Source organism: Cyanistes caeruleus, chromosome 22 (genome assembly GCF_971803275.1).
Source record: "Cyanistes caeruleus chromosome 22, bCyaCae1.hap1.1, whole genome shotgun sequence".
Taxonomy (NCBI): Eukaryota; Metazoa; Chordata; class Aves; order Passeriformes; family Paridae; genus Cyanistes; species Cyanistes caeruleus.
In genome coordinates this window covers 4,160,688-4,181,136 of record NC_141722.1, presented here as the reverse complement: position 1 = coordinate 4,181,136, position 20,449 = coordinate 4,160,688, and the positions used below count along the sequence as shown (strand labels likewise).

Here is a 20,449-nt window from a genome sequence, read left to right as displayed (position 1 = left end):
CTGTGACCAGCAGCGTCCCCCAGACAGAGCACACAGACATACAGCAGCAGGAGCTCTGATTTCACCCTCAGTGCAGGCAGGACTGGGAACTGAGCTTCCAAACTGGAGTTCCTGGCCGTGCCACAGCATTTCTGTGTGGCCTTGCGCAAGGAGCCCGGCGGATTCCAAAGATTCGGGAAACAGGAGGTTTTGCCTGGGCTACGGCACAAAACAGACCCCGTGACCCAACATGTGGGCTCCTCACAAGCCTGCTATCATTAATCAGCCTGGGAACAGCTTCCTCCTGTTCCTGTAATCTGGGATGTCTCTGCAAGATCAGCAGAGGAGCGGGATGCTTAACTGGGACGTGAGCACCTTGCGAGCAGCCAGGGGAATGTGTCAGAAGCTTTGTTTTTACTGCAGCTCTCCAGGACCATCAGCCTTGGGTCCAGAAGGAATTTGAGTGGGGAATCAATATAAGGAAGGACTTTCTGGAGCTGGATTCATGGACTCTGGTAAAGAAGCCATTGTGGGATAATAGCTTGCCTCCAAAGCCATCCAAGTCCCCTCTTGGAGGGGGACGTCTCCCAAGTTAACCCGCCCAACTCTTTATGCACTGAGCTTCTCCAAAGAGAGGTGTCTCTTATGAGAATTGGGAAATTGGCCTTTAAACCCTGTCTGTCTCTTAGAAGCCACCAAAGTGTCACAAGCCTCTGGGCTGGTGGAACATGGCTCAAGCTGGTCCCAGTCCAGGATGGAAACCCAGCCCTGGCTCCCATAAGCGGAGCAGAACGATGAGCTGTGGTCTCACACATTTCTGACCTATTTTTCAAACTCCAGAATAAACTAATGTGCTGGCTCAGAGGAATCTTATAGGAAAGCTAAAAATATCTCTAATGAAAACCATCTTTCCCCAGGCTGATCCCTCAGGTGATCACAGTGCCCTCCACAACCTCCAGAGCTTTGGAAGCAGGAGAGCCTGGAAAGCAGCTGCCAGCAGAAGTCTCTGCTTATAACACACCTCTGAATCCCAAGGCAAGTTGGGTCCTTGCTTTTGTACATTAGAGAAAACAAATATTTGGCTCAGGACAAAAATAAAGGCAAAAAAATATATGTTTTCATTTTTTTCTGCACACCATTCCCCTGAAAAAAAAAATCTGTTTTAACTCAGAGCTGTGGATCACCCTCCTTCCAAGTGTTAAAAAAGCTCAACTTCTCATTTTTTGCCTCTAACTGGCTAAACAACATTTGGGGGAATAAAAGAAGCTTGACAGGGTCAAAATTTTGCCATACAAAACATAAGGCTGGAGCAAGAACTTGGGGTTTATGTTAGTTGTGCTGGCATTGTTTCCTTTAATCCATTTACAAGGAAACAACTGAAATTCTCAGCGTTCCTGAAAAGCTCTGGGTCAGAGTTACACTACTCAAACTCTAGCAGAGATGGGTGGTCATTTAAAAATATTCCAATATATTTAAGTCTTTAATAACATATATTCAAAAATAGCCATAAATAATGTGCTTGTTCGAGAGCTTTTTTTTTTTTTTTTTTTAAATAAAAAAGAAAAGAAGTCAAACAATGCTGATGCCTGCCAAAACATTCCTTCATCCAGGAAAAGCACTGGGCCAACATGGAACAAGCCAATGAATCTTAGGTCTAAAACAACCTCCCAGGATGCAGTTATTCGGATGAATTTGAAATCTAAATAACAGCCTGCTTACAAACTCCTATAAGACAAATGAAACAAATTGGAAATCTGGGTTCTTCCACACGAGATTTCAGGAGAGAGAGCCTGTGTGAGGCTGGGTCTCCTTAGCTGGCTCCTCGCAGAGTCACAGCCAGCAGACCTTGCTGCTGGCCTTGCTTTAATTATTGCTCAGGATTTTTATTCTGTTTACAGAACCACTCTAAAAATATTTCCATTCCCAGATGCTCTGCCGAGCTTAACATTTCTGTGACAAGGCTGCCAAGCTCAGTGTCATCCTGTACATCACACAGATTTTTGTAATTACAGCTCAGACAGATTTTCCACAGATGATATTTCAGTGTCTGCGAGAGGGAGGTTCCTTCCAGCCCCGCTGTCTGAGGGGAGTGCAGTGCTGCTGGAAGATGCTGCTCCCAGAATCTGACCCTCTCAGGCCTGGGAAATGGATAAAGAGGGATGGAAAGGAGATTTTTGTTGCTGACTGCACCCAGGATGTGGATCTGTGCAGCAGCAGCCTAACACAGGAGGTGATTTAATACCTGATCTCTGCACCCTCCAGCTGCCCTTCTGACTTTTCCTCTCTCTTCTCGCTTCTCCTCTTTCCTCTTTCCCACCTTTCCTTCAGATTCAAGTGGTTTCCCACCAGAAGCAGGAGTGTGACTGTGAGCAGCTGTAACCAGAACTGAGCAGGATGTTCCTTCTGCAGCATCACACAAACCCCATCGATTCTAAGAAAAGGCTGAAAAATGTGTGACTGGGCAAAGAAAAAGTCAAATTCCCTAAAATGTGTGAGCTGTCTGCAAAATGAAAAGCCCCAGCAAGCACACGTGGTCGCTGACTCCCTGCACACACAGTTCAAGCCCACACAAACCTCCTGGCATGGTCCTTCTGTTCATTATATCATCCCTATCGTTGAGATTTCTTCATTTGAAGTTCTCCTAATATAAATAGGGATCCATCATGTAATCCCAAACTGATTTATCCTAACCTCAGACAACTTCCAGAAACATGTTGTGTGTTAATCCAGACCATCCCTCTGCTCTGCAGGCCAACAAAAGCAATTGGCTCCCATTAAACCCCTTGGCCTGGCCTGCATCCCTCTGCTGAAACAGTGGAGAAGGACCTGGAGATGTCAGCTTCCTGCCTCCTGCCCATGTGGTTCTGATAAAGAAGAGGTAATTTCAGGACGCCCAAGGCCTCTCTTTGTTCTGTTTCACTCACAATGGAAGCGGCTGCTCCTTTTCTCCCTCTCTCAGCAGCAATTTGAACAAAGGCACAAGAAAAGGATCCTGCACAGCAGAGCTGCAGAGCTCCAGCAGAGGCTGAGAGTTGGGCACAGGAAGGGGATTTTAAGCCATTTTTGTGCTGTCCTGAGTCACAGCCCCAGGTACCAGCTAACCCTGGAGAGCTGCCTTGGCCACGCCAGCGCATTTTGGGAGAATTCTGAAGCTCCAGCTCAGCACTGCCAATCCATCATCAGAGCCTTTGTGGGTTTTGTGGGCACCAGAAAGCATTTAAAGAATTAGGTCTGTGATTTGACAGCCCTTAACTAGAAACTTGACTGCAAAGGCCTCTTTCTGTCTCCAGAACATTCTTGCTGGGGCTGTCAGGAGCTTCCTACACCCAAATTTGTACTTGTCCCAGTGTGGAGCTACAAGCTTCCCTGAGCAGAAGGAGAGGGAGGGGATGGGGATGGTCACTTTCTCCAGTTCCCTTCATTCCTGGCCTATTCCCTATATGTAGTGGCAATATTTTGTGTTTTAACAGCACAGAATCTCTACAGAAAATGAGAGGACAGCCCAGCTTGAAGAGAAAAGCAGCTCTGAGCAGTTACCCCAAATCCCTCAGAATGAACCACAGGGCAGCTTGGTGTCTGTGGGTACAACAGGACAGCCACAAACACCAGCAGAGGAGTCACCTCTGAGCCTGAGCTCTGTTCTGAGCTCTTGGAAAGAAGAGATATTCCACCCCTCCTCATATCCAGTTTAATGGGTTAGTACAGAGCTCTGTGAAGGTGTGACATACACATATGGACAGGCACAACAGTGTAAAGAGAAAAAGCCACCAGTCCTGAAATGAGAAAGCCCCATTTTAGATCCCACTCTGTTGATATTTTAGAAACATCATTAGATAATTGAGCAGTGAGAGGTTTTTATTTGCCTTGCCTGGTCTGCTCTGATTTCCTGGGTGCTCTGGATCCCAAGGGTACCAGCACCACAAAGTCACTGCAGATCAGACCAGATCCTTCAGGCTCTGCTCCCCACGGGTTCAGAAACTGCCCCACTTATTCCTATGGATCAGATTTCATGAACAGAGACCCCTCACTTTTGGCAGATGAATTCCAGCACTGCACATTATGGCAAATACTTGCTCACAAGTTTAATGCAAAGCAGGTTTGCAGCACTGGGCACAGGCAGCCGGAGCAGGGCAGCCCTGCCTGCCTGGATCCTGTGGGAATGCTCAGCTACACCAGAGAGCGAAAGAAAATGATGCAAATTCCTCTTAAAGAAGAGATTCCTGCCTATAGCGACCCATTTTATGCTTTCCTTGAAAACCGTTCCACCTTCTGGGGCTGGCGCTGCCAGGAACTCCCCGTGTCAGTCTGTCCCACGTTTTATTCTGCAAGGCACAGGCCAGCTGCAGGATCACTGCATGCCACAAGAAAGGGAGCAACATATTCCAGATTGGCCAGTTAGGAGATGACAGACCACAGCACACTTCCATGTGAGCGGCAGCAGCGCGTCACCCCGACACGAGCGCTCGAGTTCAGGGCTGGAGCAGCAGCGGGCTGCCAGGGCTGGCTTGCTCCCTTATTTGCCATCCTCTTCCTTCTGGATTTTTCCAGTGAAATATGGGGTGCTTGGGGATCTTGCACCTTAAATCTCACTTGTTTGGGTGTCATTATGTGCTGGAGGCAGCTGTGGCCAGATGTGCACCAGTGCAGAGCTGGGCACGGTGGGTACAGCTTCCCTGGATGGATTTTTCCTGCTCACATAGCCATTGCCAACTGGAACACACAGGCTCGCACAGAAGACTCTGGAAACTGACTGTGTTCCGAGAAAACCCAGCAAATGGTCTCTGCAAACACCAGCGCCCAGGAATTCTTTCCACTTGCATGAAAATAACCCTCAAATAATGGAAAAATGTGTCAAATGAAGCTGTGGGGGAGAAATGGTTTAATTAAAACAGCCATAAATGCTGGAGGCATCTGAGTTCTACTCTGAGCTTTCAGTTTGGGGCTGGCAGATAACATTTCAAGGAATTGGCTGCAAATTTCAAAGAATCAGCTGCAGGGCAAACCTGGTGCCTGGATGGTGATGGTTGGACAAGCACCATCCAAGAGGATGCATGACCACCATCCCAGAGAAGAAGGTTTTGGATTATTATGGCCTCAATTCCCCACACAGCCAGATTTATTATCACTTGTCCATCACATCTGCTGCCCACAGCATGGGCTGGGAAAATACTGAGGTCAAAATGAAGCCTGACTTGAGATTTCTCATAAGTTTATTTATGTATCTGTTCTGAAAACGCCGTATTTGACTTACCCTGTATCAAAAGCAGAGGCACCAAAGCACTTGGGAGTTACTTCTCCCGAACCAGAATAAACTCAGGGCCAGCAAAGCAGCCCCAGTTGCACATGACTACAATGGAAGAGCAGTAAATGTTTTGAACCCAGGGACAGAAACTGTGAGGGAAAACACAGGGACAAGAATAACACACAACCCACCAGCATCATTTCATATTCCAGGCAGAGGATGGGTGGGAGTGAGGAGATCAAGGTTTGCTGTACAGTGCCATGGATTTACTGGTAGGAAAAGGGCTGCAAAGAACAAGAGGTTTCCAAGGAATTCCCAGGGGAGCCTTACCGAGGCAGGTCCTGCCGTCCGTGTGCAGGCGGAAGCCGGGCTGGCACTCGCAGTAGTAGGAGCCCAGGGTGTTCACACAGCGGTGCTGGCAGCCCCCGTTGTGCACCTGGCACTCGTCAACATCTGCAAAAAAATGCAAGGCAAGTGTGGTCAAAAACTCAGGCTAGTGGACAGGAAGGTGTCTGAGCTCAGGAATATTTATCCTCTGTTGCTGGGCTCCAGATCTGAGGAATGAAAGCAAAGGGAACAAGATCGGCCCCATTTTGTTATGTTCAGTCAGATAAGCTACTGGTGAAATTCCAGGGACAAACCTGCAATCAGTGAACAGCAACTACAAAAACCCCATCTTACTTGTCAGTCAGCACAAACCATCCTCATCTGATCACCTGACAGGGGTCACCTTTCCCACTGACTCCAAGATAGTGAATTAATTCACATTTTACACTTCCTTGCTCGTCAAAGGAAATTTTAAATTTCTGGGGCATATTTCTTCCTGTGCCATAATCAGAAATTTGGAGATGATGTGGACAGAGCTGCACAGTTCCCTAATTCCTGCCATTTGTGGGTGTGCACAGGTGTGCACCTACACCACCTTTGAGACTGGAAAGGGTCACAGGGGGGATCCAGATCCACACGAACAGCAAAGCGTCCAACCAGCCATTCCCTTCCCCATGGAGAGAAAAACTCCAGCAGCTTTGGGTCTTCTCGTGTTTCTCTTTGCACTTTCTGCACCTCCAGCTCACCATGCCCCTCCCAGCGAGGGCCGCCCCGAGCCGAGCTGAGTTCCCATCTCCGTCCCATCCACAACTGTTACTAAGAAGATAAAGAAACATTTCCTGAGTGAATCATGGCAGGGTGGGGGCCCTGCCGTGTCCTTGCACGCCAGAGGTGCAGGAACGTGCCCAGCCCTGCGCCCGCTGCCCAAACCCAGCCCCGCTTCACCCACAGCTCCACTGGGCAGGCAAAGGACACACAAAGCAGAAACGCAGCTTGGCTGAGCCAATTTTTACGTTTGTCAGATTAATTGCCAAGAAAATCAGCCAGCAGCAAGGGAAGGTCTGGGTCAGGAATGGAAAGGGAAGCGAAGTGGGAAAGGTGACGCCTGTTTTGAGTTGGTGCTTCTGAGCTCTGCAATGATAATACAGAATTACTCTTTTCTCAGAACACTTTCCTTAGCAAGGCTTAAAACATTGAAACCTAAAGCTCAGAGATCATAAAAAGCCCTCCTGTCGCAGTGATTCCCAGAGAACCCTCAACTTTGTCTTGGGGTGTCCTGCTACACTGGCCATGCTGGGCTACTCCTGCAGAGCTCCCACTGCAGCTGTGGTCTCCAGCAACCCAGCAAAATGCTCATTTCTGTAATGCCAGCCCTTTATTCAGTGGACTGAACCTTTTAGGAGGTTCTAGTATTTTCTTCCTGTTTTTTCCAAGACAGACACTTAGCAATGAAAGAAAGGAAAATGAATAGATTTTTGAGGTGAAACATAAGCTTTGAGTGATGCTCTCTGAAGAGTGAGCCAAAGCAGCTTTTCAAGGAGAAAAATGTGATGGCATGAGTCTTAGATGCTGGTGAAAGCAACCTAATTCTGATTAAATCATTTTCCTCTGCACACATTTGGGATACTACAGAGCCCTAGAGGCCCTGAGGCACTCCCTACTCATCTCTGTGGGCAGGATTAGCTATTAATACACAGAACTGGCTCTATTCAGCTCAAGAAGAGGAAAACTGGGGTTTGGGAAGGTTTTACACATCATAATAAAGTTTTTTGGTCTGAATTTAAATGACTATTCCACTGCTTCCCTTCAACTCTAATCTGAAACCATAGAGAATTTACTGTCCAAGAAATTTAGTGATGTGTTGAGTAAACTTCTTACTTTCACCCCATTACTCATACTCAGTAATTTTACATCTCCTCTCTCCATGTCTCCTCTTCCCCCTTTGTACTTTTCACCCTCTAAATCTCCATGATTCCAGAACTGTCCCCACCCCAACCCCCTCCTGCTCTGGGAGAGCAGCCAGTCCTTCCTTGTGCCGTGGCCGTAGAATCACCCATCACCTCCCCTGGCTCCACGTAACCCACCCCCTCCCAGAGCCCCTCTGATCCTCTCTGCAGCACCAGGGAGATTTTGGGACACCCTGCACAGTGGTGTGACCAAAACAAAACTGTGCCCAGGGGCAGGGAGGGGGCAGACCCACCAGCCAACCCTGGCAGCAGCAGCATCTCCAGGCGTGCCTGAGGCTCAGCAGCGAGCGACTCAGCTGGGAACATGGACTGGGAAGCAGCAGGAGCTGCTCCCAGGGCCACGAGGAGCAGCTCTGTGAAGGGTCACGTTGCCCCTGGTACAGGTCCTGGCAGCAGGAGCCAGAGCCCTACGTGACACTGCGTGTGCTGCGGTTCGTGGCACGGCGGGGTTATTTTCCTACTGGAGAGCTGACAAAATCTGCTTAAAATTAGTATTACCAAAGGAAAGAAAATGAGAAGCATACAGGCTTCTCTTCAGCTGACTCTGAGCAAGCCAGAGCCGTGCCAGGACAGAGCTTGCCAAGCCCTGCTCTGCATGCACAGGGCAGTGGGTACCAGGCAAAGCCAACTGAAGCAGGAGCCCAATGCAGCAAGGGCTGGGGAGTAGGGCTGGGATCAATGGACAGGGAAATATCTCTGCTGTGTAAAGAAACTGGGATTCATGTCTTCTGCAAGGAAGGCTCATCCCAGCCTCTTCTCTGAGCAGAAACACTCCCTGGAACCTCAGATACCTACATGGACTAGCACAGGTAATACAGCAATCAAACATAGGGAAGATGAACACAAAACCAAAATAAAAAAAGGGGCACAGAGTGAGGAGATGGCTTTGGATCCCTGAACAGACACAGGTCCTTCCAGAAGGAATACTGATTTATCTCCAACAAGAGCTACATGTAGGGGGGAAGAAAGTGGCAATAGCAGCTCTACAAAGTATTAGATATTTAGTACAGAGGCAGTTTATCTCCCTGCAGGGCTGAGGAGGAGGCGATGGATCCCAGCTGGAAGCACAGGCAGGAGGAACACTGCAGAGGTTTGCTCTGTCTGGCCAAGCAGCAGTGCCAGGCTTTAATCCCTGCAGCAATTAGCCTGGATTACAGAGCAGGGCTGCAGGGAAAAGGCTCATTAAAATCCATTGAGATGAGCATGTGGGGGATTTAATGAGTTTATCTTTCCAGTACCAGTTTGTTGAAGACAATTCAGCAATTTCAATAAGTAAAAAGGATGAATGGAGAGGACTCAACAGCCCGTGCTCCTGGGCAGGGGAGCACAGCCATCCCACACTATGGACAGATTAGAATGAAAAAACCCTCTGCATTACTTAATTTCTTGCATGTGTCACACAGTCCCAACATGAATAACCTGAGGAATTCAGATGCCCTGTTATTCCACACCCCCTGTGTGCAGACAAACCAGGCATGGCAAGGTCCAACAGTGCAAGGAGGCCATGGGAGAGGACAATGCTTCATCCCCTCTCTGCTACCCTGAAAGTTTTTTCCTCCCCTAGGCTGGGAAGGATGGCTGGGAGGGTGAGTGACTCACTGGAGGGAAGAAAAAGGCTATTTGGGGCAGTCAGAGCACTCAGCTTTCATCTCATCCTAAACCAGGCATTTGAGAAAGCCCCAAAAGCACTTAATGAGATGCAGGCAGTTATTGAGGCCAGTATTCCTTCCACTGCAGGTGGGAGATGCCCAGGGCTTTCCCACACCACCTCTGCCATCCTCAGCAGCAGATTCCAAAGGCACCTCGGAATGGATGCATCAGCTTTACAACAATCTGATGGAGTAAAAACACTGCCTTGCCTCAGTCCCTGGCTTTGTCCTCAGCTCACCTTTTCCTGCCCCCGAGCACCAGGGCTGGAAGAGTCTCCCAGCTCCCACTTGTGCTCCCATCAGCCTCGGGATGGGGCTGCAATTAAGAATTAGTCAGTGCTGAGCAGAGGTGCACGCAGCAACAAGCACCTGGACTTGCTCTGGACTTGCTGCTGCTCTCACCCTCTGCAGCCTCCTTTCATCACTGTTTTACCCCATTCCCTGTGCAGGCTGTCACTCTGGGTGAAAGATATCCCTGTGCCATGCCATGGAAGCCAACGGATTCCCAGACATGGACCTGGGAACGGAACCTCCAGGTCGCTATTGAAGGAGCTAATGGAATATGATCAAACAACAGCTCTGCTGGTTTCAGGCTGCTTTAGTGGTTCACAGAGAGGATATCACAGCACCAGGCCCACATCACTGTGATGATGGATTGCGAGTCCCCAGCAGAGCACAAAGCTCCTCCTGTAAGGGTGGCTGTGTCAGAACACAACACCCAGCGCTGCCATCAGCCATCACACTGACACCAGGACCCAGCAGAGCCCTGGCTGTGCACACGGGGCACATCAAGGCACCCGAGACCCCTGTGAAAGCCACAGTGTTACTGCACAAAGCACCTCCCCTCTCTCCTGTCACGCACAAAGCCGCCGGTGACGCGCACACAGCAGAGCCTTGTGCCGCGGCAGCTGCCTGCTGAGGGGACACGGCTGTGGGGACTGCATGGAAACCAGCACACAGACCCTAAAAATCACACCAAGACAACATATGGGACTCTAAAAGCACACCAAGAGAACTCCTTTTACCTGTCAAGGAGAAGCTCAGGCAGTGAAGGAAAAATGAACCAAATTAACCAAACCCGCAGTGACCACTTTAGGATGAGTCATGAGATGGATGAACGTGAGAAAACCCCTCAGCCCCAGAGGTGCCTCACACCAAAGACAAAGCCAAGGATGCACAGAGCTACCTGTCCATGGAGCTGAGAGAAACAGAGTCAGGATCAGAATCTGATGAATTCTGCGTTAGGGAAGGTTGGATTCAGCACAAAGCTGGATCTCAGAAGCTTGTCTTGGAGAGTTACTTTGAGCCGGCACAGACAGATGGAAACAGCAAACACGATCTGAGTTTGAGACAAACATCTGATCTATAAATAACAAAGCAGCGACTCACCCCTTTCTGAAGGTCTGGCACATCTCACAACTATTCTGATATCACTTTATAACCGACTGCTTGGGGCATTTATTTATTAGCATTATCTCAGGATGAGATAATGCATTCCTTGATGTCTACATTACGCCCAAGCATCCCAAGTCTTTAGCAACCTTCACATATTCTCTATTATTTTCTAAATCTTCAAAGCTTTTCCTGCTGTGGAGGCAGCTGAGCACACACACAGAGGGAACAGGGGTGCAGTGGCAGAACTCACACCTGGCTCCGTGTCCCCATCTCCCATCCTACGAAAGCCACGTGCAATGGGAGCACCAAGGGCTCCATCCCCTCCACCTGCTCCATGGGAAGTCTGGCCAAGCGCTTCCCACGCTGCAGCAGGCTGGGAATTGGCTTCCAAAAGACGCTGAGGCTGAATGTTCCAGTGCAGTGATCCCTGACACGGCTCCTCTGCCTGCATCCCCCAGCCATGCCCAGCTCCCAGCTCCAGGCACTGCTGCCAGAGGATTCCCTGTGCACAAAACCCAACCCCAAGGAACTCTCAGCCCTGTCCTGTGTGAGAATCTACTGAGCAGCACTCGCACAGCCCCAGCAACCCACAGAGAAAGGCACTACTTTTTCATGTTAAAAACTTAGCAAATTTCATTTTTTACCCTTGACTGGGGTGAGATCCTTTGGAGCCGAGGAAAAAACCGAATCTACGTACCCTACCAAAACACATGCATTTGGCTTTTTAAGGAATGTGGCACAGGAGCTATCTTTAACCCAGCTGGACAGCAACAGATGTGAAGAAACTCCTGTTTCTCTCCCCCTCTGCCAGAACTGATTTTTTTCAGAGTAAGAAATGCATAATAATAATAATAATAATAATAATAATAATAATAATAATAATAATAATAATAATAATAATAATAATAATAATAATAAATAATACTATATATTATCTATAATATTAAAATAATAATGCAAAAAGAAGTCTAGTCATACAAAGAAGAGGCACATACATACATACAAAGCACAGTATATACAGTCAGGTCACCAGTCTGTCACTTGGGTGGCTGCCAGCCTGATCTCCACCCGGCAGGATCTGGGGTATCTGGGGACAAATCCCTCGAGACAGAGCCCTGCAGGGAGCCCCAGCCTGGCCACACAGAATCCGAGAAGTGCCTGCTTCTGAAGGGACCTTCCCAGGCCACCTGGTCCCCACGTACCTGGCCGCAGGTCGGGGTACCCCGCTCGGCCCAGGTAGCAGGGGTAGCAGCTCCTCCACAGGTAGCGGTAGTGCTCCCCGGAGGAGCCCGGGATGCCCCCCAGGCAGCCCAGGCACCAGAGCAGCGCCCAGGGCCGGCCCATGACCGCGGCACGGAGCGGAACGGAGCGGGGATGGAGCGGGGATGGAACAGGGGCGGAGCGGGACAGAACGGGGCTGGAACGGGACAGGGCAGGACAGGAATAGAGCGGGGATGGAACGGGACAGGACAGGAATAGAGCGGGGCTGGAACGGGACAGGACAGGAATAGAGCGGGGATGGAACGGGACAGGACAGGAATAGAGCGGGGATGGAACGGGACGGAGCAGGGATGGAGCAGGGATGGAGCAGGACGGGGCAGGGATGGAGCAGGACGGAGCAGAGGGATGGAGCAGGACGGAGCAGGGATGGAGCAGAGGGATGCACGGGGCGGTGCGGGGACGGAGCAGGGATGGAGCGGGACGGAGCAGGGATGGAGCGGGACGGAGCAGGGATGGAGCAGGGATGGAACAGGACGGAGCAGGGATGGAGCAGGACGGAGCAGAGGGATGCGCGGGGCGGTGCGGGGATGGAGCAGGACGGAGCAGGGATGGAGCGGGACAGGGCAAGGACGGAGCAGGGATGGAACAGGACGGGGCAGGACGGAGCAGAGGGATGGAGCGGGACGGAGCAGGACGGAGCAGAGGGATGCGCGGGGCGGTGCGGGGATGGAGCAGGACGGAGCAGAGGGATGGAGCAGGACGGGACAGGACGGAGCAGGGACGGAGCAGAGGGATGGAGCAGGACGGAGCAGGACGGGGCAGGACGGAGCAGAGGGATGGAGCAGGACGGGACAGGACGGAGCAGGACGGAGCAGAGGGATGGAGCAGGGATGGAGCAGGACGGAGCAGAGGGATGCGCGGGGCGGGCCGGGGCGGCTCAGCCCTGGGGGCGGTCCCGCTCCGCCCCCCGCAGGTACCGCCGGGCCCGGCAGCGCCCCGGAGCCCCCGGCACGGCGGAACCAGCCCGGGATGAACGGGAGCTCCCCCGGGAGCTGCAGCACAGAGCGGGCTGCGCCGCCCGGAGCTGCCCACGCCCGGAGCAGCCCGACCCTCCCGGCGAGGGGGACCCACGGCGGCATCCCTCGGCTCGGGTAATCCTCCACCCTGCCTTAAACCCGAGGATTTGCCCCAAAGCAGGCTGAGGAGGGACGGAAGGCGGACAGGGGTGATCAGGATCTCAGCAGGCTGGAGTGGGGGGCTCCGGGCTTACACCAAACAGGGGATGTTTCGCTGTGGAAGTGCCTCGTTACCCTCACACCTCCCCCAAAACAACGCCAGCTGCTGAAACAGCACCCAACACTAAATCTGGGCTGGCCTGTTCTTAAAATAACGACAAAAAGTAAACCTTAATCACCAAATTTAAGCTGAAATGAGGAACAGCCACTGCAACTGCTCCAAAGAAAACCATAATGCTCATTCCCGTTTCCTGCGAGATGGAGAATTTTATTTTACCTTTTTCATTAAATAAGAAGTAGGAATAGCTTATTGGATTTTCCAGAGGCAAGCTCAAAAGCCTCATTTAACTTTCTGGAATGTTTTGAAACAATGTGCTCACAGGGCTGAGCTGGGGGGAGCAGGCCCTGCTACTTTGAGACGTTTTCACAGTATTATTTGGCCATAGTAAAATTCCAAATTAAAACTTGTGGTTTAGGCTGCAATGAATAGCATTCCACAAAGAAATTTTGAAACAAGCTGAATCCAGGAAGAAAATAGGGATTTCATGCTATTGCTGCAGCAATTTCCAAAGGAAGGTGGACTCCAGTCACGAGCACCCTTTGCTGATTTTTCCAAGAGCAACTTCCTAACATTTCAGGGACCACTTCAGCTCTTGTTAATGTTTACATAAGGCAACAGCCCACATGCTTCTCATTAATATCTTGATTTTAAGAAAAATAACAGACAAATTTTTAGGTCAGTTACTCTGTGGGGAAAAAAAAAGAAAAAAGTGATCTCTGAAGGATGCTGTGAATGTTTGGAAATGGTCTGGAGAAGTCCAGCCTGATGTGTTGAACATGCACACCTTGCTCAAGCTGCCTGGTGGGTCCACCAGAGTCCCCAGGGAGATGCTCAGCACTGAGGGAGAAAAGAGATGGGCAGAGGAGGGGAAACATCAGAGGGGTAGCTGAGAGCCACCAGAAATTCCATCTGCACTGCCCATGTCCCACAGTGAAGCCCCTGCCCTGTTGTGCTGCCTTCCAAGAACCCTCGCTGTGCACAGACACGGAGCCACCCTGCCAGGAGCCGCTTCCAACCTCTTAAATACTTCACCCATTCCAAAATACCCCGTGGCAAGACATGGATTGTCCTTGCCAGCCCAGACCAGGTCCTGGGAACGCTGCCTCCGACCCGAGGCACTGCCATGGGGAGCACTGACACCGCTCCCGTGAACGTCTCCGGAGGTGCTGACAAGCAGAAATGAGTGTTGCCACAGAGCTGTGAAAAATGGGCCAGGCCGGCTCCTTCTGCTCAGAAATGTTACCAAGACTTGTCTAGCTTAAATTATCCTTGCCTGGAATGCAGATGGGCCACAGTGAGCAGCTCTTCAAGGGACTCCCTGACTCTTCAGGCAGCCACCAAAGGGACCTTTCCCGCTGGCTTTGCGACCTGGGAATTCCTCCTGCAGCTCCCAACAAAGAGTGTTCGCTCCTCAGCCCACAAAACCAGTGTGACTTCTGTGACAAACCTGCTCAATCCCATTTCCTTGGGCTGTGACAAAAACCTCAGCACAGCGAGAGGCTCAGACTCCTCCAGACGGTTCAGAGATACAGCACAGGCAGCAAAAGCACATCAGGCTTGAACACAAACTGAGCCCTGCTTATGTAATAAGTTGTGCTTGGTCAGGTTGGAGCCAGCTCCAGCTTCCTCATCACCTAATTTACTTCAGCTGATTAAGTACCAAGAGTTGTTTGGAGTATGGCAACACATGAGGATCAGCAGCAGGTCATTACTGCTGCCAGGAGAGCACCAGCTTCCTTTAACAGGGACTGAAATGGGCTGAACCCCTGATCCTCACAGAATTTCACTCGGATTCAGCCTTAAAATTCTTGTAAGGACCCAAACAAATCAGAGCTGGTGATGTGGTGATTCCCAGCTCAACAGCATCACAAGCCCTGGCATTAATTCATCCCTGCACAGACAATCAACCTGCTCAGGTAAACTGGAGTGCTGGAATCTTCATCCTAACCCAAGCCAAACCCTGAATTATGTTTCTTCTGACATTGAAAAGAAAAAAAAGGACTCCAGATTAGTGGCCAGATGGAGACCTGGAAAGCAGAAACATGCAGGAGATGGAACATGGAATTGGTGAGGAAAGGAAGAAGCTGAAGGATGAGGTTTGTGATTTGGAGCCAGCACATCCTGGGCTGCATGCTCAAATATATTCCAGACAGGTTTTTGAATTTCTCTATGTGTAATATTAGCTGGGAACTAAACTGAGACCCTCCTATGTTCAATCAGGTTTATTAAGCACAATCCAGCTAAAATGTGAATTTTCATTTACTTTTGGAGCTAATGCCCTAGTCCTATGAAGGCCATGAAAAGTATAAATATACTTCTCTATGTCAAGTGGTGCTTAGAGGGATAAAATAAACAAGAGCTTGTGAGAACTGTGGTTTAGGCGTTGGTTTATGATGTTTTCTAAGAGTTCTCCACTGCGCCGCTCCAACACGCCTGCTGCTGGGGCACAGCCCAGGGCACATCAACACCTGAGCTCCCCTGGAACCTGCCTCAAAAACCATTGTAACACAGCAAACCTGTTTGTTTCCTGTGAAAAACCCAACACATGACGTCCCCAAATCTCTCTGCAGACAGTTTTTCCTGGAGATCAGATTAGAAATACAGACCATGCTGTGGCTCCTCCTGGCACTGATTCCAGGAGCAACAGGGCATCCCTTTGGATGGAGCCACAAGGGGAGCCAAGCCCCAGGCCTGTCCTCTCCTCCCCCAGCTGTTTTTTGTCCCTCATCATTGCTCACCTGGAAAACAGCAGCAGAAAAAAAGGCATGAAGTGCTTTGTTTGGGGCAGAGACCAAATATTTAAGAGTTTCTCCCAAACTTGTTGCATTTGTGATTCTTCTGAGAGTGTTCCTCTCTGTGGGGTGAACCAGCACTTCATCAGCTGTGTACTATTGGTATTCATAAAAGAGAATTATCAGCACATATACTGCCTTTCTCTGCCACTCTGGATCACTAACTCCAAGCTGGTAAATAAAGATGGGAGCTGGTGCCAGCACTCAGGGAGGTTCTCAGACCAAACCCTGATGGCACAGCACTGACCAGTTCCTCCTGTGGTGGCTTCAGCAAAGCAGCCCAGCACTGGATAAATCCCTGCTAACTGTGATGCCTCTGGCTCAGGGAGAAAACAGACTGGGAAGGCAAAGGCTGCTGCTGCCAGACTGTTCCAGGGCAGGAATCACTGCAGAACAAGGTGCCAGGTGAGGGATGACCAGCAATGGACACCCACATGGACATGGACCCCAGCCCTGTGTGGTGGGGACCAGCTGGGGGGGCCCTGTGGCTCACAAGGTGTCACATGTGGCCATCCCACCTCTCCTGACAAGCCTGCTGAGCTCCCACAGCCAAACACAGAGTTTTTTGCCTGTCTTTGCAGGGCTCAGATTCACCCTTCCTTTGAGGTCCCAGACTTCAGCCAAGTGAGCACAACCCTGGCAAGAAAGGAACTCCTGGGTTTGCCCTGTGGTCCTGCAATGGTTCCCCACCCACTGCCTGCTGCTGCTGGGAGTGAATCAACACAATTTAGGCAATTCTGGGCAGGAAAAGTGGCACTGAGCTACAACATCCTTTTTCTGACCAACGTCTGGGAAACTCTTGAGTGGCCAAGATGAAATTTTTCCCTTCAAAACCTCTATTAAATTAGCAGCACACTCTAGTCCCTGCTATTTTCCTGCCTCTCCACACAAAGCTGATGCTATTGCAGAGCAGTTTGTTTAGCAGACACTTCAGAGAGAACTCTGAAAGTCCCAGCTTGATGTCACTCTGAGCCAGGAATCAGATCCCAAGGGTGAAGCCTTTTAACTGCCGACCTCCTGAACCCACAGCTCCTCTTCTTGGGCCACCCTCAGGAGAGGTGCGAGCTCCAAACCCTCCCAGCCAGCACTGGGCTCCAAATGTCTGACCCTGTGGTTTGGAGCTCAGGCAGCTTTATTCAGGCTCCATCAGGACTCTGACCAACACAAGCTGAATATTTTTGCAAATTGTAAACATTAATCAGTGCCTTAAACTCTCCCCGTCTGCACAAACACAAATCCAGCCCCATCCACTCCTGAGAGCATGTGAGAGCATGTGGGGAGTCTGGAAAGAGCTTCTTATCTGATGTAAAAATAGACATTAAGGTGAGGACAGCAGGGTCCCCCCCGATGACACAGTAGTGGGGTTGTTTGAGAAGTGCAGCCACAGGGGAATAACCCAACACCCGCTTTGGGGTGAAAAGATCTACACTCGAGCAAAGCAGGAGTGAGACAGCCCAGTGCAAACTCTTCTCTCACTTAATTTAGGGCTTAATCTTCCCTAAGTGTCCTGTTTTGGCAGGATGAGACCTGCAGACAGGGCAAATCCCCACAGGATGGATGAGGGGCTCCAGGAGGACGATAGCACTCAGGGCACCCTCTGCCCCCAGACACGGAGTCAGAGGCAACGAGGGAGAGACAGGGAGCAAAAAGGTATGAATTATTCCAAGAATATGTGCAAAGGGATTCACACTGTCCTCCCTAAAAGTGTAAGAAATAAAGAAAAAAAAATAAATAAAGGGAAAAGAAAAAAAATTAAAGGATTGCTTGTTTCTACCAAAATCCTGAACCTCTTAATCATCAGAGAAGCTAATCCTCATCAGGGGAATTCTGGGGAAACTGGAAATATTTTCGCTTGGCTAAGATAAGGGCAGAGCTGTTTATTTCACACATCTCTACAGTGGTACAGAGCCAGGAAATACTTTTCAGTTATTTTCAACAAAACAAGACAAATGTACCAAATTGGCAAGAAAGTGACATTTTTCTGTGGAATTCTTTAATGTCCAAACCGATATCCACAGAAACAGCTCTTTCCCTGTTCGTCAGCAATCTTTGTTAATTATTTAAATACTTTTGGCCTTCTGCTAAGCAAACCAGTGCTGAAAATATGCAAGAACTCTGCCACAAAGCCATGACCATCTAAAGCAACCCCCAGTGTGCCCTGGGCGGGTGTTTCAGTGTCTCTCCAGGGAATCTGGGGGTTTGGGGCTCTGCTCTGAAGGAGCCTGGGGAAGGTGCTTTCCCTGACCTGCCCAGGAATCCCAGAGCTGTGACACCGTCCAAAAACTGTCATCTTGTTCTTGGCTCTGATGAGCAAAGAGCTTTTTGCATTTCTCTGACTCTGAGCTGGACCAGCAGCGCTCTCAGAGATGGGAGTGCTGGGGAGATCCCACCGGAGCACAGCAGGGCACGTTCCAGCTGTGGGAATTCCACCTGCAGCACAGCTGGCACTGGGCTCACACAGCCCCACTGAGCATTTCCATTTACAGACAAACACTGGGGCTTCTCTTCCACTCCATTTCAGGAGCAGGGTTAAGGCAGAGCAGGGAACAGTGGCACAGACCAGGAAGGAGAAATCTCATCTCTTTTGGAGCAATGAAATACAAGGCATGGCCACAATCCCCAGCCTTGCTCACCATGACCCTGCCTGTGTTTGAGATGCTGCACAAAACCAAACCCAACTGCTTTTGCTGCAGCACTTCTTCCCATTTTGAGCTTTCAGTGCCAATAAGAAAAAGCAACATTAACAGGTACAAAACATTCCCCCTCCTTCCTTGCCCAAACACTCCAGATGTCACCCAAAAGATTCCTGGAGGAATGGATAAGAACACACCTCTTATCCCAATTCTCTGGCTCACTGTCTAGCAACCCTCTTGTTCATGAAAATGAGAAGATAAAATTTCTCTGCATTATAGACCTGTTTTAGAAGTTTTACTTTCTTGTCTTAGAACTGTTATCCTTTGCCACTAAAATTCCTTCAAATAAACACACACAAGTACCCTGGATAGCATTAATCCACAGAAATCTAAGCTAAAAGGTTGAAAAACATAAAATAGACACTTTGTATGCATTTTCTACTAATTTTTGTAACTCAAGTCGAGAATGAGACGTTACCCCACTGAAACCAGAGCTCTCTCTACCCCTGAGCAGGGTGTGGGCCAGACCTTGAAGGCACAGAGAGCACTTTTCTCAAATTACCTTTTATTAGAGGAGTGACTAATCACCAGGTGAGAAGGGAGGAATCACCACCCCCCTGTTACCGGATCCCTCCCTCCCCTCCTCAGCGACTCCCACGGATTCCACTGGGGAGCTGAAGGAGCTAAAACCTTCTCCCCTGAAGCATCCTCCATCCTCCCCAAAATCCCTCTGGAAGTCATGAACCAGCACTAGAGGTGTTCTCCACTCCTGCATCACTGCTAGACCACTCCATTATTTTTGGATACAGATCCCAATCACCTCAAGATCAGGAAATTCCAAGTTTTAGCTGGACGTGTGGAATACAAGGGGAGGTTTCAAAAAGATTTATCAGTTGCTGGCAAATTTTTGACATTTGGCACTGAACAAGGCACTTCAAAAATGTATCTGTGCTTAAGAAGTTGGGGTTTTTTTGCTCTGTAAAGCAGCATTTCCTCCTTACAAGAGAGCAGAAAAATGGAGACAAATAGGGTTTGAAGGCACTTGGGCTGGATGGAAGAAGAATGGGCTGCAGCTGTGCCAGGAACGAGCTTTAGCCACGCCGGGCTCCGGGTTTCCTCCTGCTACTGCAGATAAATCCTGGTTTTTCCCTTGCTCACCCAGAGCCAGCCCCATTCCCATCACTCCCAGGTCTCTGCTGCCTCCAGGGCCAGCTGCAGAGGGAATCCTGTGGCAATCCATGGGCTGGGAATGGTGGCAGAGACACGGATGGTGACAGGAAGGGCCTTGCAGGGCCATCCCTGGAAGTGACACTTCTATTCAGCATAAACCAGGCCCCAGATCAGCCCTGCCATAACAGCAGTGAAAGGTGTCTGCAGGCAGTGCACAAACCTGTCAAGTCATGAAGAATTAAATGTATTCCCAGCCAAGAACAGAGCTGGAGAAGGACAGCAATCAAAACAAGGCTGATGTGATCAAAGAGCCCCAGCGTTTAATTCCCTCAGCCTCTTCTAATTCGGTCCTGTCTGGGCTCGGAGCGCCCTGGCTGCTCGGAAACACCAGACCGTGCAAGTTTTGTTTTACTTTTCAGAAATCCTAAGACCTGCTAGAGCTTAACGAAATCCCCAAGGGTTTATATTTGCTTAATCCCCTCTCCACAGCGACCTGCCGGCGTTGGGAGCCGGCAGCTCATTCCAAGGGCTCCAGAGGGCAGGGAGCTGGAGGAGAGCTGGCCAGCACTCTGGGCAGTTTGCACTCTGCAGGCCTTAAAAGTATGGATTCCATAAATCCATAAATTCTAATTACGTTTTCGTGCAGAGAAAGTGCCTAAATGTAGGGTCTGTTTGAGGGGAGGTATGGATCCAGATGAAGCCCAGCATACCTGAAGTATTATTACTATTATTATTATTATTATTATTGTTATTGTTATTGTTATTATTACTATTACAT

General features: G+C 49.8%; 1 protein-coding gene across 5 annotated transcripts in view; it reads right to left on the bottom strand.

Annotated features, from left to right (window-relative positions):
* The window catches only part of MEGF6 (multiple EGF like domains 6), a 78,096-nt gene that overhangs the window by 24,985 nt on the left and 32,662 nt on the right, over positions 1-20,449 (bottom strand). Inside the window, exons 1-2 of one of the 5 annotated variants that reach the window (XM_086860788.1) lie at positions 18,980-19,040; positions 5,552-5,674 (exon numbers count right to left, since the gene is read on the bottom strand). Coding sequence is in view for 2 of the 5 variants with exons in the window: in XM_086860787.1 (XP_086716913.1) it covers positions 5,552-5,674; positions 11,762-11,903 (265 nt within the window). In the remaining 3 variants the exon portion in view is untranslated. Of the gene's footprint in view, positions 1-5,551; positions 5,675-10,553; positions 10,834-11,761; positions 12,695-14,523; positions 14,706-18,979; positions 19,041-20,449 lie in introns of those variants that run through there. The other 4 variants (XM_086860791.1, XM_086860787.1, XM_086860789.1 and 1 more) reach the window with 4 other exon arrangements.